The sequence below is a fragment of the Nelumbo lutea genome, chromosome 1 (genome assembly GCF_056320005.1).
Source record: "Nelumbo lutea isolate HS-2025 chromosome 1, American lotus-T2T, whole genome shotgun sequence".
In the NCBI taxonomy this organism is placed as follows: domain Eukaryota; kingdom Viridiplantae; phylum Streptophyta; class Magnoliopsida; order Proteales; family Nelumbonaceae; genus Nelumbo; species Nelumbo lutea.
In genome coordinates, this window is record NC_142684.1 from 197,364,311 (window position 1) to 197,386,299 (window position 21,989).

The 21,989-nt window shown below is 38.8% G+C and overlaps 2 protein-coding genes across 11 annotated transcripts; one reads left to right on the forward strand and one right to left on the reverse strand.

Annotated features, from left to right (window-relative positions):
• Positions 1–410: 410 nt before the first annotated feature.
• On the reverse strand, positions 411–11,805 carry LOC148880225 (Nucleotide excision repair, TFIIH, subunit TTDA). 3 transcript variants are annotated; one of them, XM_088962078.1, is made up of 4 exons: positions 11,551–11,804; positions 4,227–4,304; positions 2,840–2,900; positions 411–889 (listed from the first exon to the last, which is right to left on the reverse strand). In XM_088962078.1, exons 3-4 carry the CDS (start codon positions 2,872–2,874, stop codon positions 712–714), a joined length of 213 nt encoding a protein of 70 aa, XP_088818204.1. In that variant the 5' UTR covers positions 2,875–2,900; positions 4,227–4,304; positions 11,551–11,804; the 3' UTR covers positions 411–711. The 3 variants fall into 3 exon arrangements, with proteins under 3 accessions (XP_088818204.1, XP_088818205.1, XP_088818203.1); XM_088962079.1 differs by lacking the exon at positions 4,227–4,304 and having other exon boundaries at positions 2,840–3,007; positions 11,551–11,805; XM_088962077.1 differs by lacking the exon at positions 4,227–4,304 and having other exon boundaries at positions 11,551–11,802.
• Positions 11,806–11,919: 114 nt separating this feature from the next.
• LOC148880226 (protein FAR1-RELATED SEQUENCE 5-like) lies at positions 11,920–17,571 on the forward strand. Of its 8 annotated transcripts, none has more exons than XM_088962072.1 (6): positions 11,980–12,106; positions 13,045–13,137; positions 13,862–14,127; positions 14,209–14,360; positions 14,656–17,039; positions 17,288–17,571. In XM_088962072.1, exons 5-6 carry the CDS (start codon positions 14,664–14,666, stop codon positions 17,483–17,485), a joined length of 2,574 nt encoding a protein of 857 aa, XP_088818198.1. In that variant the 5' UTR covers positions 11,980–12,106; positions 13,045–13,137; positions 13,862–14,127; positions 14,209–14,360; positions 14,656–14,663; the 3' UTR covers positions 17,486–17,571. The 8 variants fall into 8 exon arrangements, with proteins under 8 accessions (XP_088818195.1, XP_088818196.1, XP_088818200.1 ...); XM_088962073.1 differs by having other exon boundaries at positions 14,226–14,360; XM_088962070.1 differs by lacking the exon at positions 14,209–14,360 and having other exon boundaries at positions 11,950–12,106.
• Positions 17,572–21,989: the final 4,418 nt, after the last annotated feature.

Genomic DNA, 21,989 nt, shown 5'->3' on the forward strand with positions numbered 1-21,989 from the left:
TTATTATATAAGAGATAAGAAGAATGACTGCAGCAACTACGAACTTCTTTGAATACTTTGTCTAGAGACTAGAACTAGTCAAGAGTCTTAGATTGACACAAATAACGGGAAAAGGGGGTAGTCTTCCAAAGCCCCATTTGCAAGCGGATATATACTGTAGTTGCAGAAGAGCAGGTATAGTGTAGTGGCATACACAGCACATACATGAACATCCAATAGCAACATACAACCTTTCTCTTGCAAGACATGACAGATTGAACTACTAATGTGATTCAGATAACAAGTATGGCAAAGTCCTCTGTGATTGAGGTTTGTACTTTGTAATTAGTGCTTTCCAAATATATTACGGGTTACAATCTTTCTCTTTCAAGTCCAAGGCTGTGTTTGGTTTGATTTCACAAAATGTTCTCTAGTCTCAACCTTTTGTTTTCTCTTATTTTCTGTCAAAACGATCAGAAATTCTACTAAAGCTTGAGTTCACACTTTTTGCAGAGACATAAAATAAGTAGAATCTCTGTCTTGTGTTCAATAGTAGATGCGCTATGGAAAGGTTACACTAACACTTATATAAATTATATTTCTTATTCTATAAAAAGACAAGTATAGAGGAGATATAAGGTTCAACTATGCTTAAAGCCTTCAACAACGTAAATATATTTCCAATATAATTGCAGGACCAGATTCTCACTTCACATCAGAAGAATGTAAAGATCAGGCAGGCTTTTCATACGAATTTAAATCTCTGAATTCTGAAATGGCGCTCCGTATCATTTCAGTCACATTGGGTTGCACAAACAGGTGGGTGCTGTCCAACACGTGTATTATGAACTTACTTGAAGCAGGTTGTGTGGCATTCAAATTGATGATGAATTGTGCCATGGGTATGTCACTGTAGGGAAAAATACACAGAGATAAGTGCTTCAGCAACAAACCAGAAAAAAGAAATTTATGACCTGTGAGCTTAGAACACCAAGGACTAGGATCTCCTTTTACATGTTCATGCCCCTATGGCCCTAAACAACAATTGGATTGCACGGTTACTTGAGAACCTCTCAGATAGGCAGGGCTGAAGATATGGGACAACTAGAAAACATCCCACTGACACTTAGATTTGATTGTCTATCTTAGATACTCACACTATTGACAAGACAACTATAAAGCATCCAATTGAGAGACTCGGTTTTGATTGACCATCCTAGATATTCTTATAATTGAAAAAAGCAATGTTGAGGATAGATTAGTTAGAACTGTATGGTCAAATTTTGGGCACTGAACCAACAAAGGGGTGCTTAATTGATTGTATGCATGGTTTAAAATTTTACATGTTTCCTAATATTTTCATGAAATATTTCCATTTTCATGAGTACTAACAAGAAATATTATTGAAACATATCTTGGCATATTCCATAATGTTTTAATATCTTTTTTTATTGTTTTCGACAAAATTTACTTCATTAATTATATTGATATAATGTTTGAATTTAAATGTTATATGCATGCATGCTTGTTTATTAAAAAGTTCACATGTACATTTGTATCATGTAAATAATGTGTTTTAAAACCCATTTTTTCAAGTTTATTATTCCAAATGATTCTTGCCTTACTACTTTCCTTTATAAAATGTTTCTAATTATACATAATTTAATTAATAATAGTTGGGGATGAAGATTTAAACTTTTGTAACAGTATATATAATAATTGGAAGGAGGTGTTTGCTTCAGGTCCTATTAAGGCTGTTACGGCCCCTATTTGGTCTCCACATATCAGTGGCTTCGTTAAGTTGAACTTTGATGGTAGCAGTGAAGGGACTCCTGGCTCTCTGGGCATTGGAAGAGTATTTGGGGATGAAGAAGGCAAAATAATAGCTTACTTTTCAGGACCAATTGCTATAGGTGATTCACTAAGAGATGAGGTCTTGGCGGTTTTGGAAGGAGTTCAAAGGACAAAGGAGTCGAACATTAGAAAGTTGATTGTTGAAGGTGACTCAAAGCTGGTAGTAAGTTGTTGCAAAAGGAGGAAGCTGGATTTTGGTCATATCTTAATGAAAGGAAGAAGTTTAAGTGGCTGACACAAAATACACAAATAAAACTGCAAGGGGTTAAGAGGAATGTAATTCTTTTGCTGATGTACTAGCAAAACAAGAGTGGAAAGATAGCCATTTTTTGTATTACAAAAAACATAATAAAATAATGCTTATAAACTAATATCAACAATGAAATTTTATATATAGCATCATAATGTATAATGATATAATAACTTTTTTAAGTCCCTAAATTTATTTTAAGTGGAGGAAGAGGCCATGTTCAACCAATGTAATAAATTTGGAAGCATCATTCAGAAGAGTATATCCTTTTATAATTTTAGACTACATTTGGTTTCTGAGAAAATTATTGAAATTTGGAAAATTGTGGGAAAGTCCTTAAAGCATTTTATGGAATCTCTTAAAGACTTACCCACAACTTTCCAAATTTCAATAATTTTCTCAGAAAATGCAGCCTTAAAGAATATTAATGAATACTTGCATAGATTAATATTTACAATGTTATAAAATTTTTACAATAAATCTACATATAATTTCCTAAATTTCTAATATATTTCTTATTTTTAAGTCACTAACATTTTCACAGAAACAAACATTTTATGCTTTAATTGTATGTTCCAAGTGATGAGCACATAATTGATTGATGCTTAGTGAGACGCCATCATTCAGGGTGAAGTTACAGTGCCCTATTCTATTTTTCAATTGAAAATAGAGAAACAGACATGATATACTAAAAGAATTATATACCCCAGATAGCCTCAAGGAAAAATGGTAAGACTTCATATTAATATGCTTTACCATGAGATGAAGATCCCTTTTGTTGCATTGACCATTATAATCCAAATGAAGACCCTTTGAACTGTAGCAGGGATCAATATCAAACAATGAGAACTGCATGTTGCTAAGGGATTACCATCCACAGTTCATTCATAGATTTAAAATCACAAGAACTGTGTAAAAGAATCTCTGCAAAGTGTGATGGTTGTAGCAAATTCAGTCATGTTCACTACAAAAAACGTATTTATAATAACTTCATTTTGCAAATATTAGCAACCAAAAGATCAATGAATCTCAAAAATCCTTTCCAACTCATCTATCTTCAAAACGGACAAGATTGTCACATGTTAGTTGGGACGTGCACAGGCAATCAACGCTAATTGAAGATGCATAAGTGCAAACCTACATGTTGTGACTCTGCTAAGTTGCTAATACAAATTCACAGATGACAGAAATACATTTTAAAGTGGTGTGGTAATATAAAGAATCAATGTTGACTAAACAAAAAAGAGCTCCTTTCTAAGTCATATCCTTATAGGCTTGGCAGAACTCACACAACCAAATTGACAAAACCCATTTTTGGCCTGACATTTGAAAAATCAATTGCAATATGAGCACAAACATATCAACAACCCATTGAAGGAGAAGACCTTCACATTCCAGCCCCAAATACATCCAGGAAAATCCTAGAACAGACTCACCAAAATAAACATAAAGCCTGAACTTCCAAAGATGAAAAAGGCACAAAAGTGGTCCATAGAAATTTGCATACATAAACCAAGGTTTTACAGAAAAAAAAAAAAAAAACTAAATTTTAGTATGTTGCATGGATTTGTGTTCATGTGTCAGGTGTGCTGTTCAAGAGTCAGATCTGCCAGACCCCAACTTTTGTACCAAAATGTAGGTCTGACACATAGGCTCCATTTGGAAGGGGTGCAAATACAAATATGTATGTTGCATATCAAATGTTCAGCAGTTTAGGTGAATGCAAATGGGAACTGAGAGTTTGAGACCCATTTGCATTCAATTCGTTTCATTACCAACCATGTAAATGGCCCTGTATTTTTTGCATACATTGGTTGCTGGAATTGAGACAAATGTTAGTTGAACGTTATAATAAATGTAAAGTGCATTGTCTAGGAGTTTGTCTCCACATATATTAATATTAATTAATACTTTTTTTATGAATATATTAATATTAATTAATACTTTATATTAACTAAGCCCAGCCCATGTCCTCCCATGAACCCAAAACACCATAACCCAGCCAATGTGATCCCATGAACCCAAAACACCATACATATATTAAACCCAACCCATGTGCTCCCATGAACCCAAAACGCTATACATATACCTGTTCCAATGCCTCATTTTTTTTTCTTTTTAAAATTTTGGGATAACCTCATACCTATTGCATCCTAATCCCAGAACTTAGACATGTCCATGAACCCAGCTCTATCCAAAACCCATAGCATCTGGGTTGCACCTGTCATGAACCCAGACTTGTTCGCTTTAGTAACCTAATTAGCAACAAATAGAAAAGAAACTTGGGCAACCTGATTAGCTGGACAAAATAAAAAGAATAAAGAGAAGCTAGAAAAATAAAGAAAATCAACCTGATTAGCAATCTGTCCACTCAACAATCTATCTAGATTAGCAATCTGTTTCATCATCAAGTTTTACACAAGATATCAACCTGTCTATTCAACAACCTATCTAGATTAGCAACCCACTTCATCATCAAGTTTTAAACAAGACATCAACCTGTCCATTCAACAACCTATTTAGATTAGCAGCCTATCATCAAGCTTTAAACAAGATATCAACCTTTCCATTCAACAACCTATCTAGATTAGCAACCTGTTTCATCATCAAGTTTTAAACAAGATTTCAACCTGAAGATAAGATATGTTTTATATACATATGAATCAAATAAAACACATATGGGAATCTTCCATCCCATTTATGATCTGAACAATTATAATGGTATCCAATTTAAATTGAGTAACAATGGATTTAGGCTGGCTGAAATTAAATTAATTAACCATGGATTTAAATTGAGTAACCACGGTATTTTCCCCCAAGGTTGGAGTCTTTGGTGTTATTGCAAGGTCTGATTTGTATATCCCCCACCCCCCTCTCTTTCATGAAATTACTCTTTTGGGTTTTAAATTCATTAGGCTAAGTGACAATATGGAAAAAGTGGGGGTATAGCTGGAAGGTCAATGTACAGCCTAGCCTTTTTGATATACTTATTAACCTTTCTCCAAAAAAAAAAGGTTTGTTTGGGATCTAACTAGTCCCAAAGGCACATAATACTCCAAAATTTAGTGGTAAAAGAACAAGAGAAGAAAATGTGGTTTACTGATTTGTTCTTCTTGTTAAGCAGCACTCTTCTGCTATTTTTATGCTAATGGTGTTTCTCTCCTACCTAGATCAATTTCCTGGGGAGCAATTCAGTTATTTAATTTGCCTTGCCTTAAAGGCTTGCAAATCCTTTTGAAATATGACCTTTCAAGTAACCAATGAATCCTAGATATTTACCCTCCTACGTTCTCAAACATGGAAATTGAGACTGGTAGATAGAAAGGTACTCTATTTTGGCACTGAACAGACACTGATCATTCTTCCTCCATTCCTCTCTTTGTTGACAATATGAATGCAATCAAGATAGCATCTAATCTAGTTTTTCATGAACATACCAAGCATATAATAAAGTGGAGGTTTCCTAAGAATTGAGGGCCCATAGATGATGATTGGGTTTACTCAAACCCAAACCGAAAATGACAGGTAGAAATTCAGGTTAGGTTTGGAGACAAGGAGGAAAAAGGATTGACCACCAATTCTGTGATAATAAAAGTTTGAAGTTTATAAAGATTCACCACCATACTTGCTTTCTTTCCTTTGCTCCAACATATACAAAGATGAGGTTTATATTTTAATGTAACCGTCTCTGGTCACATACCAATTTTTTGTGATGTATCAATTTTTTGGCTAAGTACCTCGTCATTTGACCTGCTCCCAGGTGGCATGTGACTCAGATGATGATGGAGCTCCCTGGTGGCGAACTGCCTGGTGATGAACTACTTGGTGGCGAACTCCTTGGTCGTGAGCTACTTGGTGACGAGCTCCCTGGTGGAGAGCTACCTGGTGACGAGCTCCCTGGTGGAGAGCTACCTGGTGACGAGCTCCCTGGTGGTGAGCTACTTGGAGACGAGCTCCCTGGTGGTGAGCTACCTGGTGACGAGCTCCCTTGACCTGCTCCTAGGCGGCATGTAACTCAGAGGATGGTGGAGCTCCTTGGTGTAGCGCAACCCAACTGCCCTCTGCATGAGGTGATCTCCTCTCCTTTGTAGGCAGCGGGAGCTGAGGGACCTGCGAGAACTCCATCTTTTCCTCCTCTTTGTAGGCGGCGAGAGCTGAGGAACCTGCGAGAACTGAACCAAGGGGCCCAGGAGTATTTACCCGGCGGGGACTCTCCGATGCCTAAGTTAGCATTCTGATTGCAGAGAGCTTGAAGAGAAATGAGAGAGCTAGAGAACAGGGATTACCTCCATTTTTCCATTCCCTCTCCCTTGGCTTTGGAGGTTGGAGTCCTTATATAGTGGTGCCCAGTCACATCAGGCATAACCGCCACTGCCCAAGCCATTACTGCTAGGACTGAGGTAACAGGTGCAGGATGCTGCTGCAGGGTACGGACTCATCAGGCGTGCCATGCTTTTCAAAGACGGCAGGCACGCCGCCGCCTGGCAAGAGATGTAGGCACTGACACCAAATCTGTCAGGTACGGTTGTTAGGCAGGAGATCTTCCTACGATATGCCGAACTGCTCTTCTAGACCGAGCTACCCTACAAGTGGCGAGCTGCCTATGGCAACGAGCTCCCCGGTGGCTACTTGGTGACGAGCTCCTTGGCGAGCTCCCTGGTGGCTAGTTGCTGCCGAGCTCCTTGGCGAGCTCCTTGGAGGTAACTGCCATGCACGTTGACCAACTTCCAGAACGTGGGCTAGCCTCCACGGATCGTGGGGTATGCATGCCGAGTTTATTGGTGGGCACGTCTTATGGGTTGCCAGGTCGGCCAGGTCGGGTCGTGTGCCAGGCTGATCCAGATCGGCTAGGTCGGCCAGGTCGGATCATGTGTCGGGCTGATCCAGGTTGGCCAAGTCGACCAGGTCGGATCATCTGCCAGGTTGATCCAGGCTGGCCAGGTCGCGCAGGCCACGCCAGGCAGTGTGCAGGCCGCGTGCAAGCCGCGCGCAAGCAACGTGCAAGCCGCGCGCCAGGCCACGTGCAGGCCACGCGCCAGGCCACATGCAGGCCGCGCGCCAGGTAGCGCGTCAGGCCACGCCAGGCCGCGCTAGGCCGGCCAAGCCGGTGCCCGGGTGGGATACCAACTTGGTAAGTTGTTGCCTGGGTGTCGCCTAGTTGTCACAAGGTGCCACGTGTCACAATTTCACTAGAGGGCCAAATCTGCCCTCATCATATTTACTTTTGAAACTACAGTAACTTTGCTGTACATTGATCTTGGGCTGAAGGCAGGACCTGGCCAATGTCTGGTTTTGGCTATTCCCTAATTTTGGGTTTTACTTATGTTAAGGTTCTCTCTCATATATCTTCAGTTTGGGCCTGGTCAACACAACCCAGTGTAGATTGCAAGTTGCAACACAAGGGAAAGGACATCTGTTAGGCCCATGGGCTATGTGGCCGACCCAGCCGATCCATGTTTCATCAAGACTCTGAGTATATTCCAGGAGAAAGGACCGACGGAAGGGGCTGCCACATCACAATAAGGACCACTAGGACAGCTCGAGAATTAGTTACAACTTACCCAAATTGGTTGTAAGCCTATACAAGGCATTTTCATCATGTTTCTGGGCATCCGAACCTTCAAAATTATCTTTCCTTCTTCATCATCCTTCTATTTTTGCTTGTTAGGAGGTTAGGCCCCTCAAATCTACCCCTGTGTTAGGCAGTAACCTAACATTTTTGGTATCAGAGCATGACCAACACTCGAGCTTCAGTCATGGAGACTCAAGTAGATTGAATCAAGAACGACTTGCAGCGGATGACGAGTGGCCTCAAGGAGATCTTATCAGCTATAGTGGTTCAGTTCTATTAGATTCCCCAATAGAGGGGCAAGGACAATGAATACGAAGGATCCAGTAGAGACAACAATCCGAAGTACAAGGGAGGAATATGGAAGCATGTTCATTGGATTTTTTTCGTCCAATGGAGAGGATCATGTGTCTTGGATTTACAAGGCAGAGAGGTTTTTCGAGTTATACCTGGGAAGTAGAGTGTCTCAGCCGCCTCCATCTACTTGAACAGTGGCGCTATTCAGTGGTATCAATGGTACAAAAGGTCGAGTTGGCAGATGACTTGGGCAAATTTCACCAAGGCAATATGTATAAGGTTTGGTCCTTCTAGTTTTGAGGATTTCAACGAGGCTTTATTGAAGGTGAAATAGACTATCACCATGCATGAATATCAAGTAGAGTTTGAGAAACTAGCAAATCAAGTAAGTGGATGGCTAGAGAAGGTGTTGGTCAGGTATTTCGTCGGAGGGCTGAAGGAGGAGATTTGTATTGAGGTAAAATCCTTACACCCTCCTACGATAGCAGTTGTCGTCGGTCTAGCCTGTTTGGATGAAGAAAGGCTAGGTCGACTTTGGCAGGTGGGGAGGAACCCTGGTTTTAGTATGCGCCTCTCCCCACTTCCAAAAATTGAAGGTATTCTTAGCAAACCCCATCATTAATGGGTCAAGCTCTAAACTACAACCACCAGTGCCCCTTAAGAAGCTAACTTGGGATGAGATGCAGCTCTGACGAGACTGTGGGCATTGTTATAACTATGATGAAAAGTTTGGATCGGGACACGCATGCAAGGCCCAACAACTCTTCTTAAGGGTGTTCATGGTTCGGTTAACCAAACTAAGGGGGTTTTTTTTAAACCAAACCAATCCTACCAATTTTTTCATATCTTCAAAACAAAACCAAACCGATGCCACCAGTTAACTGGTTAATCGGTTTTGGTTCTTTAGTTTTTTTAGTTTATTATATTTATAACATATATTATAAATAAATATATATAATATATTAATATTGAAAATAATATTAGCCTCGCCTTGGCGCCTTGAAAACTATGTTCATTATTACAAAATTAAAATACAATTGTCAACCCCTAAAATAGGTGTTAAACCCAAGTAATCTGAATTACAAAACTGCCAAGAACAAACATTCTCTCACAGTTCCTTGTTTGGCTAAGGTATCATCCAAATTGATCATGCCATATGTAACACACACAAATCATCTTGAGCATTCTACAACAACATCAACTGTTTGTCAAGTTGTCTAAATGTGTTTTCAGGCAAAAGCATGTGCAATACTTGGGCCATTTTGTTGAAAATGGGACAGTGACAGCTGATCCATTTAAAATTCCAAGTATACTGGAATGGCCCACACCCAGGAATTTAGGGAGCTGAGTGGATTCTTAGGCTTGTCGGGTTATTATCGACGATTCATCAAGGGGTACAGGGTGATTACAGAACCCTTGACTCAGCTGTTGAGGAAGGAAGCCTTTCTTGGACCACCCAGGCCCAATGGGACTTCGATACACTCAAACAGAAGGTCACCTCACCACCAGTTCTCTCCCTACCATATTTCTCCAAAGAGTTTTCCATGGAGTGTGATGCATCTGGTATCGGTGTGGGAGCAATCCTCATGCAAGAAGGAAAACCACTAGCCTTTTTCAGCAAGGCTTTATCACCACAGGCCAGGGCTAAGTTGGTTTATGACAAGGAATTGATGGCAGTGGGAATGGCAGTCCATAAATGGTGTTCCTATCTCTTAGGACATAGATTCACTATCAGGACAGATCACAAGAGCCTAAAATTCTTACTAGAACAACAAGTTCTTACCCCAGAGAAATAGAAATGGAAAGCCAGATTACTAGGCTTTGATTGTTGATGCCCTCTCCCAAAGCCAGATTCACTATCTGATAGTTGATGCCCTCTCCCAAAGCCCAGAACTCCAGCCCATGATTGTCTCCCAGCCAATTTACCCATTTCTAGAAGCACTGAAACAAGAAGCTCAGGCCCACCCTCTGTTACAGGATATCAGAACAAAATGGGCCCAAGATCCCTCCTAGGTACCAAGTGGTAGATTGCCTGCTACTGTATAAGGGGTGAATGACCCTTCCAGCAGATTCAAAACTTTTACTTGAACTGATCAGATTGTTTTATGCTTTAGCCCCAGGAGGCCATTCGGGTATTCTAAGAACGTAGAAGAGGATTTACAGCCATTACTACTGGCCAGGAATGCATAAATCTATACAAGACTTTGTAGCCACCTTGGAGTCTGCCAGCAATAGAAATATATTGCTCAATCTCTGGCTGGACTAATACAGCCCTGTTCGCTCCTTCCTCATCCCTATTCAGTGGCTCTAGTGCCAGAGGTTTTTTTTTTTTTCTTGATAATTTAGTGGCAGAGGTTTTCCTCAAAGATGTAATTAAATTACACGGAGTTACTCATTCCATTCCTTCTGATCATGACCCGGTGTTTATGAGTCAGTTTAGGGGATCTCTCTTCCATCTTCAAGGTACTAATCTGGCCAAATCTACAGGATACAATCCACAGTCCAATGGGCAAACAAAATTTGTTAACCATTGCCTTGAAAGTTGAAACCTACCTCAGATGTTTTACTGGTGATCACCCAAAGCAATGGCTTCAGTGGCTTCTTTGGGCCGAACTGTGGTACAATACCACTCATCATATTTCTGCTGACATGACCCCTTTTCGGGCTCTGTATGGTAGGGAACTACCAGCTATTCTTCCCTACGATAAGGGGTCTACATCTATTGCATCTGTTGATGAATATCTTACCCATCGAGATCTGATCTTGAAGGACCTCAAGGATAATCTCTTGCGGGCCCAGCAATTCATGAAGGCAGCCTATGATCGTAAACACAAGGATGTCTCCTTCCAGGTGGGAAACCTGGAGTTCCTCCGTCTCCAACCATATCGACAGCATTCCATTGCTAGACGACAGTGGCATAAGCTCGCTCCAAGATGCTTTGATCCGTTCAAGATTGAGGAATTGGCTGATAAATTGGACCCGCCTCCCACCTCTCGCCTTCACCATTCCATGTGTCAGTACCAATGTTTTAAAACGCGAAAGTATGACAGGAGGCATTACACTACCTAGAGGTGTGAGGTGCTAGGCGTTTCACTACCCTCATGGTTATTGGTATACCTTAACTTCCAAACAGAATAAGAGCGTTTAGATTTTATATACATCCAAGAGAAATAATCATCTTTCAAACGGAATAAGCAGCTTTCAAAACTTTGGATGTCATTGACTGTATATTCAACTAAAAGTATTCATGGTTAGATAAGTATGGAGGTTGTTGTTTATTAAGATTGTATAAATTGCAGAAAATTCCAAAGTAAAATTCTGTTTCGACATTGAAGCATGAAAGAAACTTCATACACCACTACCTAAACAGGAAGGGAAAATAACAAACGGACTGATAATATAAAAGGAAGGAAGAACCAAATCGACCAATCATCGGAATAAAACCATCCAAGCCATAATTCTACTGCTTTCAGTAATCCGCTACCGCTAAGATGGGATAAATCGGTTTAAGGGGGAAAGGATAACGCGAACATAGTAGATATGGCGGAAAAAAAAAACGAATAACAATGCAATTAGAAAATAAGAGGCATAGACATCGTACCCAAGCTTTGTCGTTAAACTCTTCCTGAACCGTCTCTGCTTTGCTCTAAATAATACGTTCTGTCACACAGATCAAGAAAAAAGATGTAGTCTGAGTTGAAGAAAGAACGGGAGGTGGAGATAAAGATAGAGATTTCAATTAATAGCCTTTCCGGGGGATGAAATCCACAGCTGGCTGTTAGGGTTTTAGAAGTTGCAGGGTGCGAACTGGGAAGGAGAGAGAAAAAAAGGAACGAAATTGGGAACTCCTTTCTCTGTTGTTTTTTCGCTCCTTTTTCATTCGCTTTTTAACTTGTGTTAACCACACGTGAGTGATCATACGCCTTCGTTTCATACGTGTCACTCCTTGACTGAACATTTCCCCCATCAAGACTTGTGAAAAGGAATCCTCCTTGGAATATCAAAGTAATTGTAGTAAACATTTTTCGATTTTTTATTTTCCGTTTCCTGCTTTACCTTGTAGAAGCTTCTTTGGAAACTTACCGTCCACACCTATCGTTCCTCTCCTGCAGTTTTTTTCTGCGATCGAACATCCTGAGGCACAAATCGTTAGAAAGGTTAGTAAAACTCAATTTTCTGTACTTCAACTCGATTGAATTTCAGGTTGAGTATGTGCAACTCTAAGAAACAGCTCCGTCCTTTCATTCCCTTATTTTTATATCTAAATTTTGTTTGTAGATACTCTAATTTTCGTGGAAGTGAAGTTTGGTGTAGGGAAAATTGCTTATTTTTGCACGTTGAGGTGTTCCATTTTTTTCTTTTTTTTTTGCAATCTATAATTGATTCTTATTTTCAAGTTTCAAGGGAAATATTAGAAATTTGTGGTTTTTTACTAAAACGCCTAATTCTTGCATGACTTCAGTTGGTTCCGAGCATTGTTTAATCATTATCGTTGATAGATTTTGAGATTCTTAAGGCCTTCTCAATTGAGCACGATGTTTCTTGTACGTTTTAGAAAGGATTTATTCAGTTTCCAATTATCAGACATTTTTTCCTAATTAACTATATATCCGTTTACGACACTGAAGTGCTCTGCAGACTCCTACAAAAAAAGTACTCTGCAGACGTTTATTCTCATGATTTTTTTTTATTCAGTTATATATATTTTGTATTTCATGAATAGATATTATAAGTTATTTGATAGACAGATAAAACAAACCTTTCCAGTCTAACTTTTTTTTTGATAATTACCTTTCCAGTCTAACTTCTGTAGGAAATTTTGTTTCCAAGGCTCTGGCACTCTGGTTCTTCTTTTATCTGTTACTAATGATGGTTAAGTATTGTTATTTCCTTGTGTAATTTTTCTTAAATGCTCTTTTTTTTTCCTCTTTTACTTGCAATTGGTTGTTGGGAATGATGATGTATATACTTTTATGTTAATTGGTTACCTTTAAATAGATGAAAATGATAGTAGTGTCATAAATCACCTTTAAATAGATACGCATGGGCTACGAAATTATGGAAAGGAAAGATAAGATCCATTGACCATTTGCAGGTCAATGAACTCTGTGGGCTAAAAGGAATTCACTAAACATCAATGCATAGGTAATTACAATAGCTGGATTGATGGTCGACATAGAAGAAAAGGGTAAGAAACCTTGTAAAATTTCATCATCTTTTTCCTCTTGTTTTAACTATACCTATGTTTGTATACATCTCAGTTTGAGTGTGAACATAGTAGACTTTTTTTCCTTTTTACTTTTGCTTGGATTCATCCTCTTAAAGCTTAGTTCTTTGGGTAACTGATAAATGGAATAACTAAATTGATTCTTGAGCCTTTGTGCTTATTAGATTATGGAAAGTCAAGTCTAGATATATCTTTGAAGAGCAATGGCAATTTATCGTTTTCCTTCAACAAACCAGATACATCATCACATTCAATACATTTCAATTATTTTTACTCAATCTTGTCTGTCAGTTCTAATGATCACATCCCCACTTCTTCAGCGGTCAAAGAACAATACATGCAAACACGCAAACACCAAAGAGAGAAAAAAATAAATGACAAAAAGGCCAGAAAAGGAAATTATTTTGTCCAAACTGTCTGATTCTCCATCATTGTTGCCATCTCCATTCAGTCCAATTGCTTTCGTTATCAACCTTCCATGTTTCATACCTTGTTAATCACCCCAGCATTGCAACCTTCCAACCATTGTTCTCTGACAAGAGCTCTGCCTTCTATATGGATTTCAGCCACATTTTTCTGTCTGTGGCTCTATGCAAATGCATGGGCTTGTTCCCATTATCGGCCCTTCTTTTGGTATGCACAAATCAAGGATATGTCTTTCATTACCCCTCTGTTTTGAATGCAGAATAGGAGCTTCAACCTCTCCAATCATGAATGCAAGAAAAGGGATGAAGGATGATTTAGTCCTGGCAGGCTGGCAAGCTTTACTTCTTTGGGAATGAAGGGAAAATAGTGGAAATATTCTACTAGCTAACAAACACCTCATTTATGAATTGTTGATCTTCAGTGGCTTTCTTGCAAGATTAGTGAAATTCTGTTCTGAAACAAACTTTGACTATGGTTTGGCATTGAACAAATTTCCACGGACATATTCTTCGCTATTGGCCACAGGTTTGCCCCTCAGAAACAAAATCCCAATTTTAATCGCTACCCTGTGAGTACTTCTTTGTCATATAGGTGTTTCTATTGTAGTCTCCACAATTGGACAGGAATCCTCTCATGTACATGACAGTGATGCTAGCTGGATAAAGAGAAAGCAAAATAGACTGGAGAAACGGGAGAGGAAGTAGGGGGGAAGCTGTGTAAGATGAGAAAATGATAAACATTATCTGTACATATAACTCGTAAGGATTGAATTTTGGGTAACCTATGTCAAAGTTATAATTGGGTTTTCTACTGAATTATAAGTTATGTAGCCAGGGCCAAAAGTGCTGCATAATTGAAAAAAAAAAAAATCCAGCAGAAAAGATGAAAGCTTTCTATAATTTACTTCTTGTTCTTCTTAGCATAAAAGAGCTGCTGCATAATTGCCATGGCTCTTCTTGGCATAAAAGCTTTCAACTGTTCCATCAGTGATCTTTTTTCTTGAGTTCCTTATTCATCTACTAATTGTTATTATTATTTGACTATTTTATGAAGGCATTGAAATGGAATATAATATTGACCTTGGTCAAGATATATTGGAAGCTGATGTTGTAATTCAAGCTCCTCAAGTTAGTTTGGATATGCAAGAATCTCCTAAGGGAGATGAAATGGAAAACAATTTGACTCTTGGTCAAGATATTTCAGATGCTGATGTGATGGTGTTTGATGAAAGTATTCAACATCCTCAGCTTACCATGGATATTCAAGAATCTTTAAAGGAAGACATTGATACAACTGAAAGTGGTGTAAGGGATGATAACCATGCCTCTGTCAATAATCTTGTCTCTGAACCATATATTGGTTTGCAATTCAGTTGCGAAGATGAGGCATATGAATACTATAATGCATATGCTAAGGAAAAGGGATTCAGCATTCGGAAAAGTCGCGTAGAACGCTCAAAGGTTGATAAGAGTGTTCTCTCTCGAAAGTATGTTTGTGCCCATGAGGGGTTTCGCTGGACAAAAGACAAGCGATATAAAGGAAAGGTTGTACGTTCTCGACGAGAAACAAGGATAGATTGTCGAGCAGCTATGAGCATTAAAAGAAGTTCTGGGAAATGGGTGGTTTACAAAGTTCATAATGAGCACAATCATGAACTTGTTAATCCTGTTGAAGCTTACAAACTTCGATCACATCGGAAAATGTTAAATAATATGAGAGTGGGAATCTCCACCTCTCCTAAATGTTCAGTTGTACCATGCAAAATTATGGATCAACAAAAAGAAGCTTCTAGTGGGGATAATAATATGTGTACCAATAATCAAGATTGTAAGAATAACATGAAGAAAGAACGGAGGAATAACATTGGAGTGGACTATGATCGTGCTCTTGAGTACTTCCAGAGCATGCAGGCAGCAGATCCTGGGTTTATTTATGCAATTGAAGATGGTAAAATTGTAGGCATGAAGAATATATTTTGGGCGGACAGCAGGGCAAGGGAGGCATACAAGCAATTTGGGGATGTAGTAATATTTGATACTACATACCAAACAGACAAATACAAGTTCCCTTTTGCCCCTTTCATTGGTGTGAACCACCACAAGCATTCTACATTGTTTGGTTGTGGTTTGTTGGCAGATGAAAGTGTGGAATCTTATATTTGGTTATTTGAAACCTGGCTTAGAGCCATGTCTGGTTGCCAGCCTGCCTCTATAATAACATATCAGGACAAAGCGATGACAACTGCAATAGAGAAGGTTTTTCCACAAGCAAGACACCGATTTTGCATGTGGCAAGTGGCCAAAAGTGAGCTGGAAAATCTGACATATGTGTTCAGAATGCACAAGGAATTTCAAACAGATTATAAAAAGTGCATTGAGATGAGTCAGACATCTGAAGAATTTGAGTCAGGTTGGGAGGCACTCCTGATGAAGTACCATTTAAAGGAAAATAGTTGGTTGAAGGTAATGTATGAACAGCGGCATCATTGGGTACCATTGTACTTACAAGGTGCATTTTTTGCCGGCTTGACTACAACAAGGAGAAATGACAGCATTCATTCTTACTTTGATGGGTTCTTGCATGAGGGAACTCCTTTCAATGAATTTATTCCACAGTATGAACAAGCACTAGATCGACTTCGTGAGAGGGAGGATGATGAAGATTTTGTTTCAATGCATGCAAAAGCGATTTTAAAGTCTAAAAATCCTATTGAAGAACATGCTGTGAAAGTTTATACTAGGAGTATATTCTCAGTGTTTGGGGATGAATTTCTTGAAAGTTCTTGTTGTGTTGCAAATAAGATAAATGAGGAAGGGTCAATAAGTAAGTACATGGTGGGCAAGTACAATGAGAAGGATGACAAGATGAAATTTGTTACATTCAACTCAGTTGATAATAGTACAAGCTGCAGTTGTCAGATGTTTGAGTCAGAGGGGATGCTTTGCAGGCACATACTTAAAGTATTTCAAATGGTAAATGTATTCGAGATTCCACCACAATACATCTTAAAGCGATGGACAATGAGTGCTAGGTATGTCTCATTTAATGATGAAGTTGGGGGTGGATCAAAGATTCCAACAACAGTAAATGTCTGGACCTTGAAAGAGACAGCTAAAAAATTTGTTGAAATTGGGGCTACTTGCACCGAACGGACTAAGGCTGCTATCAGTATTTTACAAGAGAGCATGCAAAGACTTTCTCACATCAATGTACCTATAAGTGCCGTGGGTTGTAGTAGTAGTTTTCAAGGGGAAAATGCCAATGAACAACATGACACTATCAGGTTGTCTACCACCATGTGTGATCCTTCACCAGTCAAAGCAACAGGTAGTGTTGCATCTTCTAAAGATAAATCAGGCACTGAACATGGACAAAAGAAGAAAAGGAAGTGTCGTACATGTGGGGAAACAAAGCATCATACACATTTATGTTCTAAGGTAAGTTAAAGAATTTTTTACAATGTTGTTTCAAGGGCACTGATTTGTGCATGTCCAATTGTTGATAAACGAGGCAAATCTCTTCTGGAAAGACAAACCCTTATTAATTTGGGCTTTGAACAGTGTATCAAAAGTAGGATCTTCCTGATCTTTATCTCATTTTAAATGCACGATATTAAGATAATTAATGGTGGCCACCATATTTTTCTCTCACCTACATAAATTAATTATTTTTTTCAATGTTGCAGGGACCTCCTGATCAATCACATACTGCTCCAATGTTGCAAGGGCCTATTGCTCAATCCCATACTGCCACACCAATGTTGCAGGGACCACTTGCTCAGTCCCATACGGCCCCAATGTTGCGGGGGCCTGTTGTTCTACCCCAGCCTTTTGCTATGTTTCCAGGACCTGTTGTTCTACCCCATACTTTTGCAATGTTGTAGTTGATTGATTCTGGATTTATAGTATGAACAATCTTTAAACCTCTTTATAAAATAACCCCCCCTTTTTCCCTTCTGCAAATTTAAAATCACATATTTTTCAAAACATTACATTTCCCTTCTGCAAAATTTAAAATCACTCCATCCATTTTCTTTTTAGGTACAACATAACCACCATTATATAGTTCCCGTAAGGTTGAGTGTTAACTCTCCACCTTTTCTCGTGACATCCTTCTTCTCAGCAAAATAATGTCTTGAACACTTTTACCTAATCTTTATTGTTAAAGGCTACCTTTTACAAGGTTATATATTTTTATGGGCTGATAAACTTATATTGTAAATTTTCCTTGTCAAGGTTCATCTGTTCTTTCTTACCACATTTCCTCCTAGGTCTGCTATTAATCTCTTATTTCTCTCTTAGGTATTAGAGTTTGTTCTGGTAACTCTGTAGATATGAATATATTTCTTTTCTTTATTAGATTTTTTACAATTCTTTTTCTGCAGATGAACCTACAGATAAGAGTAGCTGTTAATTCAGGTAGTTTGGGGATGTTTTGCTCTTTTCAAACACCATGGTCCCCCCCCCCCCCCCCCTTTTGTTTATATTTAGGTGTGGTGGGCTAATTGAAAATTTTTAAGTTTTGTTATTTGTGATGATTTAATGCACATGATATTTGCTCCATCTGTGTTTGCAAAACCAGTTATTTGCTGCTGAAACTATTTCTCCATATATTTGCTATCTTTCTTACTTGGAATCTCCTGTCTGACTTTGCTGACAATTCTAAGAATGTGTTCACTTGGCAATCATGTGATCTTCTTTTGTTGGATCTTCAGGTAGTTTCATTTTCCATATGTTTAGTTATATTGATCATGTTGATGGAGATTGCTCGTTTCTCATATTTGTTTGACATTAATGCAACCACAATTTATGAATGTTATCTTTTTCTGCATCCACCAAATACTGGGATAAGGCTAAGCTGAGTTAGGTATTTTCCTAATGTGAGAAGACAGACACGCCTGACAAGAACACGTCTGAAAAATCATGGTGTGAGTAGATATCTAATCATACCATTCAAAATAGGTTAGGCATTCCTTACAAAAAATACATCCTCTGGCATCTCATCTGGCAAAGTGGAATGCCCTCTCAGCCTCTCTAGGAAGGCAACCAGCAGTCAAATTTATCTAATCTCAAAACACCATCAAAGAAGTAGTTGATCCAAGACACCAAGTATCTTTCTCCATGAATTGGTGGCCAAGTCTCCATGGAACACTGAAAGCATCTGTCACCCATCCGATAATATCCCGAGAGTGGAAAACTATAAATTTAGGCCTTGGAGTAGAGAGAAGCCCTTCTCTCAGATAATCACCAGAACCCTAAGGTCCTAAGTAAGCAAGAATCACTTCCCCTTTATCATCATTGAAGATGTCCTTAATACCAGAAGGCCCCTGATTCTCTGAAGAGAAGTAGGTCAGATTGAGTTTAGTGACAGACTGATTAAGGTGACCATCTAGCTATCAGTCCTAAAAGGATGGAAGGATGGAAGTGAGCAATAAAGTGTCATTCTCTAATCATAGAATCACCAAAGCTCCCCTGAAGACCTTCAACCCTCAAATCAATAAATCACTCACAGAGGTTACATCTCTGACGACCTCTTTAGGGTGGTTTTGGTTTTGTAATCTTATTTTCTTTATTTTTTTACTCAAATAACTGCATGTAATAGGAAACCCAACATAATTGTGTCCCCATTGCTGAAAGGGCACTAATGCTAACTCGGTAACTCCAAAGGAAGTCATGCGCTTCTCAGGAAAGGTTGATGCTAACATGAGAGAAGAAAAGGCCCTAGATCTTTTATCTTCATGAATCTTATTCCCTAGAATTTCCTCCTTTACATGACTTGAGGCTCCCAAAATATATCAAACTCCAACTCCTACATCAACATCCATGTGGCATTTTTTTTCCATTTTACATCTGTTTTATTCTTTAATTTTCTCTTGATGATGAGTTCCAAACTCGGTTTGACTACCTGATTTTATTCCCTAAATTTAAAAGGTCTGACCATGCAGCAATAAAGGGAAGCCAACTCTGTGAGTTTAGTGGCATACCAGTATCCTTTCAGGAATTTGTAGTTGATAGATTACTGTTGAGTTTTCTTTCTGAGGGAAGTGCCTTTTTTTTCTGTTCGTGGATGGACTTTGGAATCTCTATTGCTCCTCAATTTTTTTGAATCCATCCTTCTTTGTAGTGTATAAGGATTCTAATTGTGTTTTGTCTGATTGCTGTTGTTACATTTGACATCTGAAGCCCATGATTTAACAGGCTGCAGGTTGGCTTCTGGAATATAAAAAAATAGGCTAAAAGAGGTAAGCTACTCTTCACATTGGCTATTTCCTTGGAGAAACTTGGGGATAGTTCCCTGTACCCAAAAAAGAATTTACTCGAACACTATCCGCCTCAAAATGCTTTTTTCATGATAATATTCCATTAATTCTCTTAGAAGGTGCTTCTTTCAATTTCTATCACTGAAGGTGTTGATGATTGGTTGAGTAAGTTGACACCACTATTGTCTAGCATAGGACTTGAGAAACCAGAATGTTTGTGGAGAGAAGAAGTTAAATTAATTAGTCAGCTGTTACCCCATGGATGTGCAGCAATTGCTGCATGTTTCAGGTGGAGGATAGCATGAATTGCGATCTGCTCCTCCCACCGACCTCACAGCCACATCCCACTGTGTATTGGGAACATCTCCATGAATAATAAGATACAAGTACGGGAGATGTTCCCAATGTGCAGCTGGTACATGCTGTGAGGTTGGTGTGAGGAGCAGATCCGGACTCAGATAGCACAGCTATTGCATTTAATGATGATGGGTTGGATGGCTTATTTGACGAGATGCAATTCCCATGCTCCCTGCTTTTAGACTCATGCTTGGGAAGCCTTGTAATATAGGGTAGCGAGCTCATCAATCTTCAAGAGAGCTGATGAAACCCACCACAAAATTGAGGTTATTTAGGGGACGATATTAGCAATCCTAAACCGCATAAATTACCAAGACAAATAAATCAGATAAAATTAACAAAACTCCAAAAAGTTGTAGATGAAGACCAGCATAAAACTACTAATTTTCAGTGCATTGTATGGTTCTCTGAAACTATTTGTATCAAAATGGTTTGTTTTCCTTTGTTTTCTTGGTAGGGATGCTTTTTGGGATCTTTATTTTGATCATGTAAAAACGATAGCAAGTTGCTTGCTTGTGAAAATTTGAAGCTCCAGAATTTGCATGGTTAGTGATGGATAGTGGTAGTTTAATGACTTGCAAACAAGCAATTTTTGTTGCATGTTTAAGTGCCATGTTAGAAATTGAGTTTGTCTTTCCAAAGTATTGAAATGACCTCATTTATAACTTGTACTGATCTGTTTTAGATCGATAACTCGTATTTTGAAGTCCAAATGGGAACAGGAAATTGAAACTGAGATTACTAGGATTGGTGATGTAGAAAGGAAAGAAGAGAAGGTTGTTCACATGTTTTATTTCAGGCTATGTTAAGGGTTTGGATTACCTGCTTTTTATCCATCAGAAAAAAACAGAGCATTCCACTAGTTGTGCAACATGGGGCTCAAGCAAGGACAATTTCTTTTTTATTTTTATCAGCAAAGAAGAATTTTATTTGAAATTAGAGTTAAGTGTTACAACTTTGTGTATGGGGTTAGAGCTCCCACACTATTACATATTTCTGCCCCTCTTTACATTTCAGCCCAAAACAGTTGGTGCCTCAAAGCCCCTTGTTTAGCAAGATAATCAGCTAGCCCATTTGTACTCCTTCTAACCCATTTAAATTCAGCCTCTACCTCCCTTGCGATCTTTTTCCCTTCCCTTATCACTTGTTTGAAAGTCCACGGAGTAATTCTATTGTTTTTAGCCCAAGGACACTTTCACACAGGATTTTTGCCTCTTAAAACCAATTCTCTTTTTAAACGAGCATTTAAGTATTGTATCATTAGGTCAAAAACAGAGGGGTACAAGACTTGCATGGTTATGCACAATGTTTTAAAAAACGACCTGGAATCGGAACCATTCTGGCCACTGGTTTCCGAGTTTATGGTTCGACCATCTAATTTGAACGGACGGCCTGTTTTGACAAAAAAAAATTAAAAAATAATCAAAATAAAAAATGGCCAAAACCATTGAACAGGTCACTGGTTCAACTGCCTGGGTCAATAGATTGTTGACCGATTCAACAGTTTTTTAGGCAGGGACTGGGTTTGGGATAAAACGGAACCAGTTTCCCGGATGGTTCCTGGGTCAAATGGTCTGACCATTTGGGTCAACAGCGGTTTAAAAACCATGGTTCTGCATTTTTGCGTGTAATTCGTGTACAACAGTCAATATATCCCTTATTTTTTTGGACGATGATGTTGTCATTCATCAGAAAGTTAGGAGAACTGTCAACTGAACATGGTAAAATTGAAAACCAATAGGGCCTTGTGCACCATTGATCACAGAAAAGT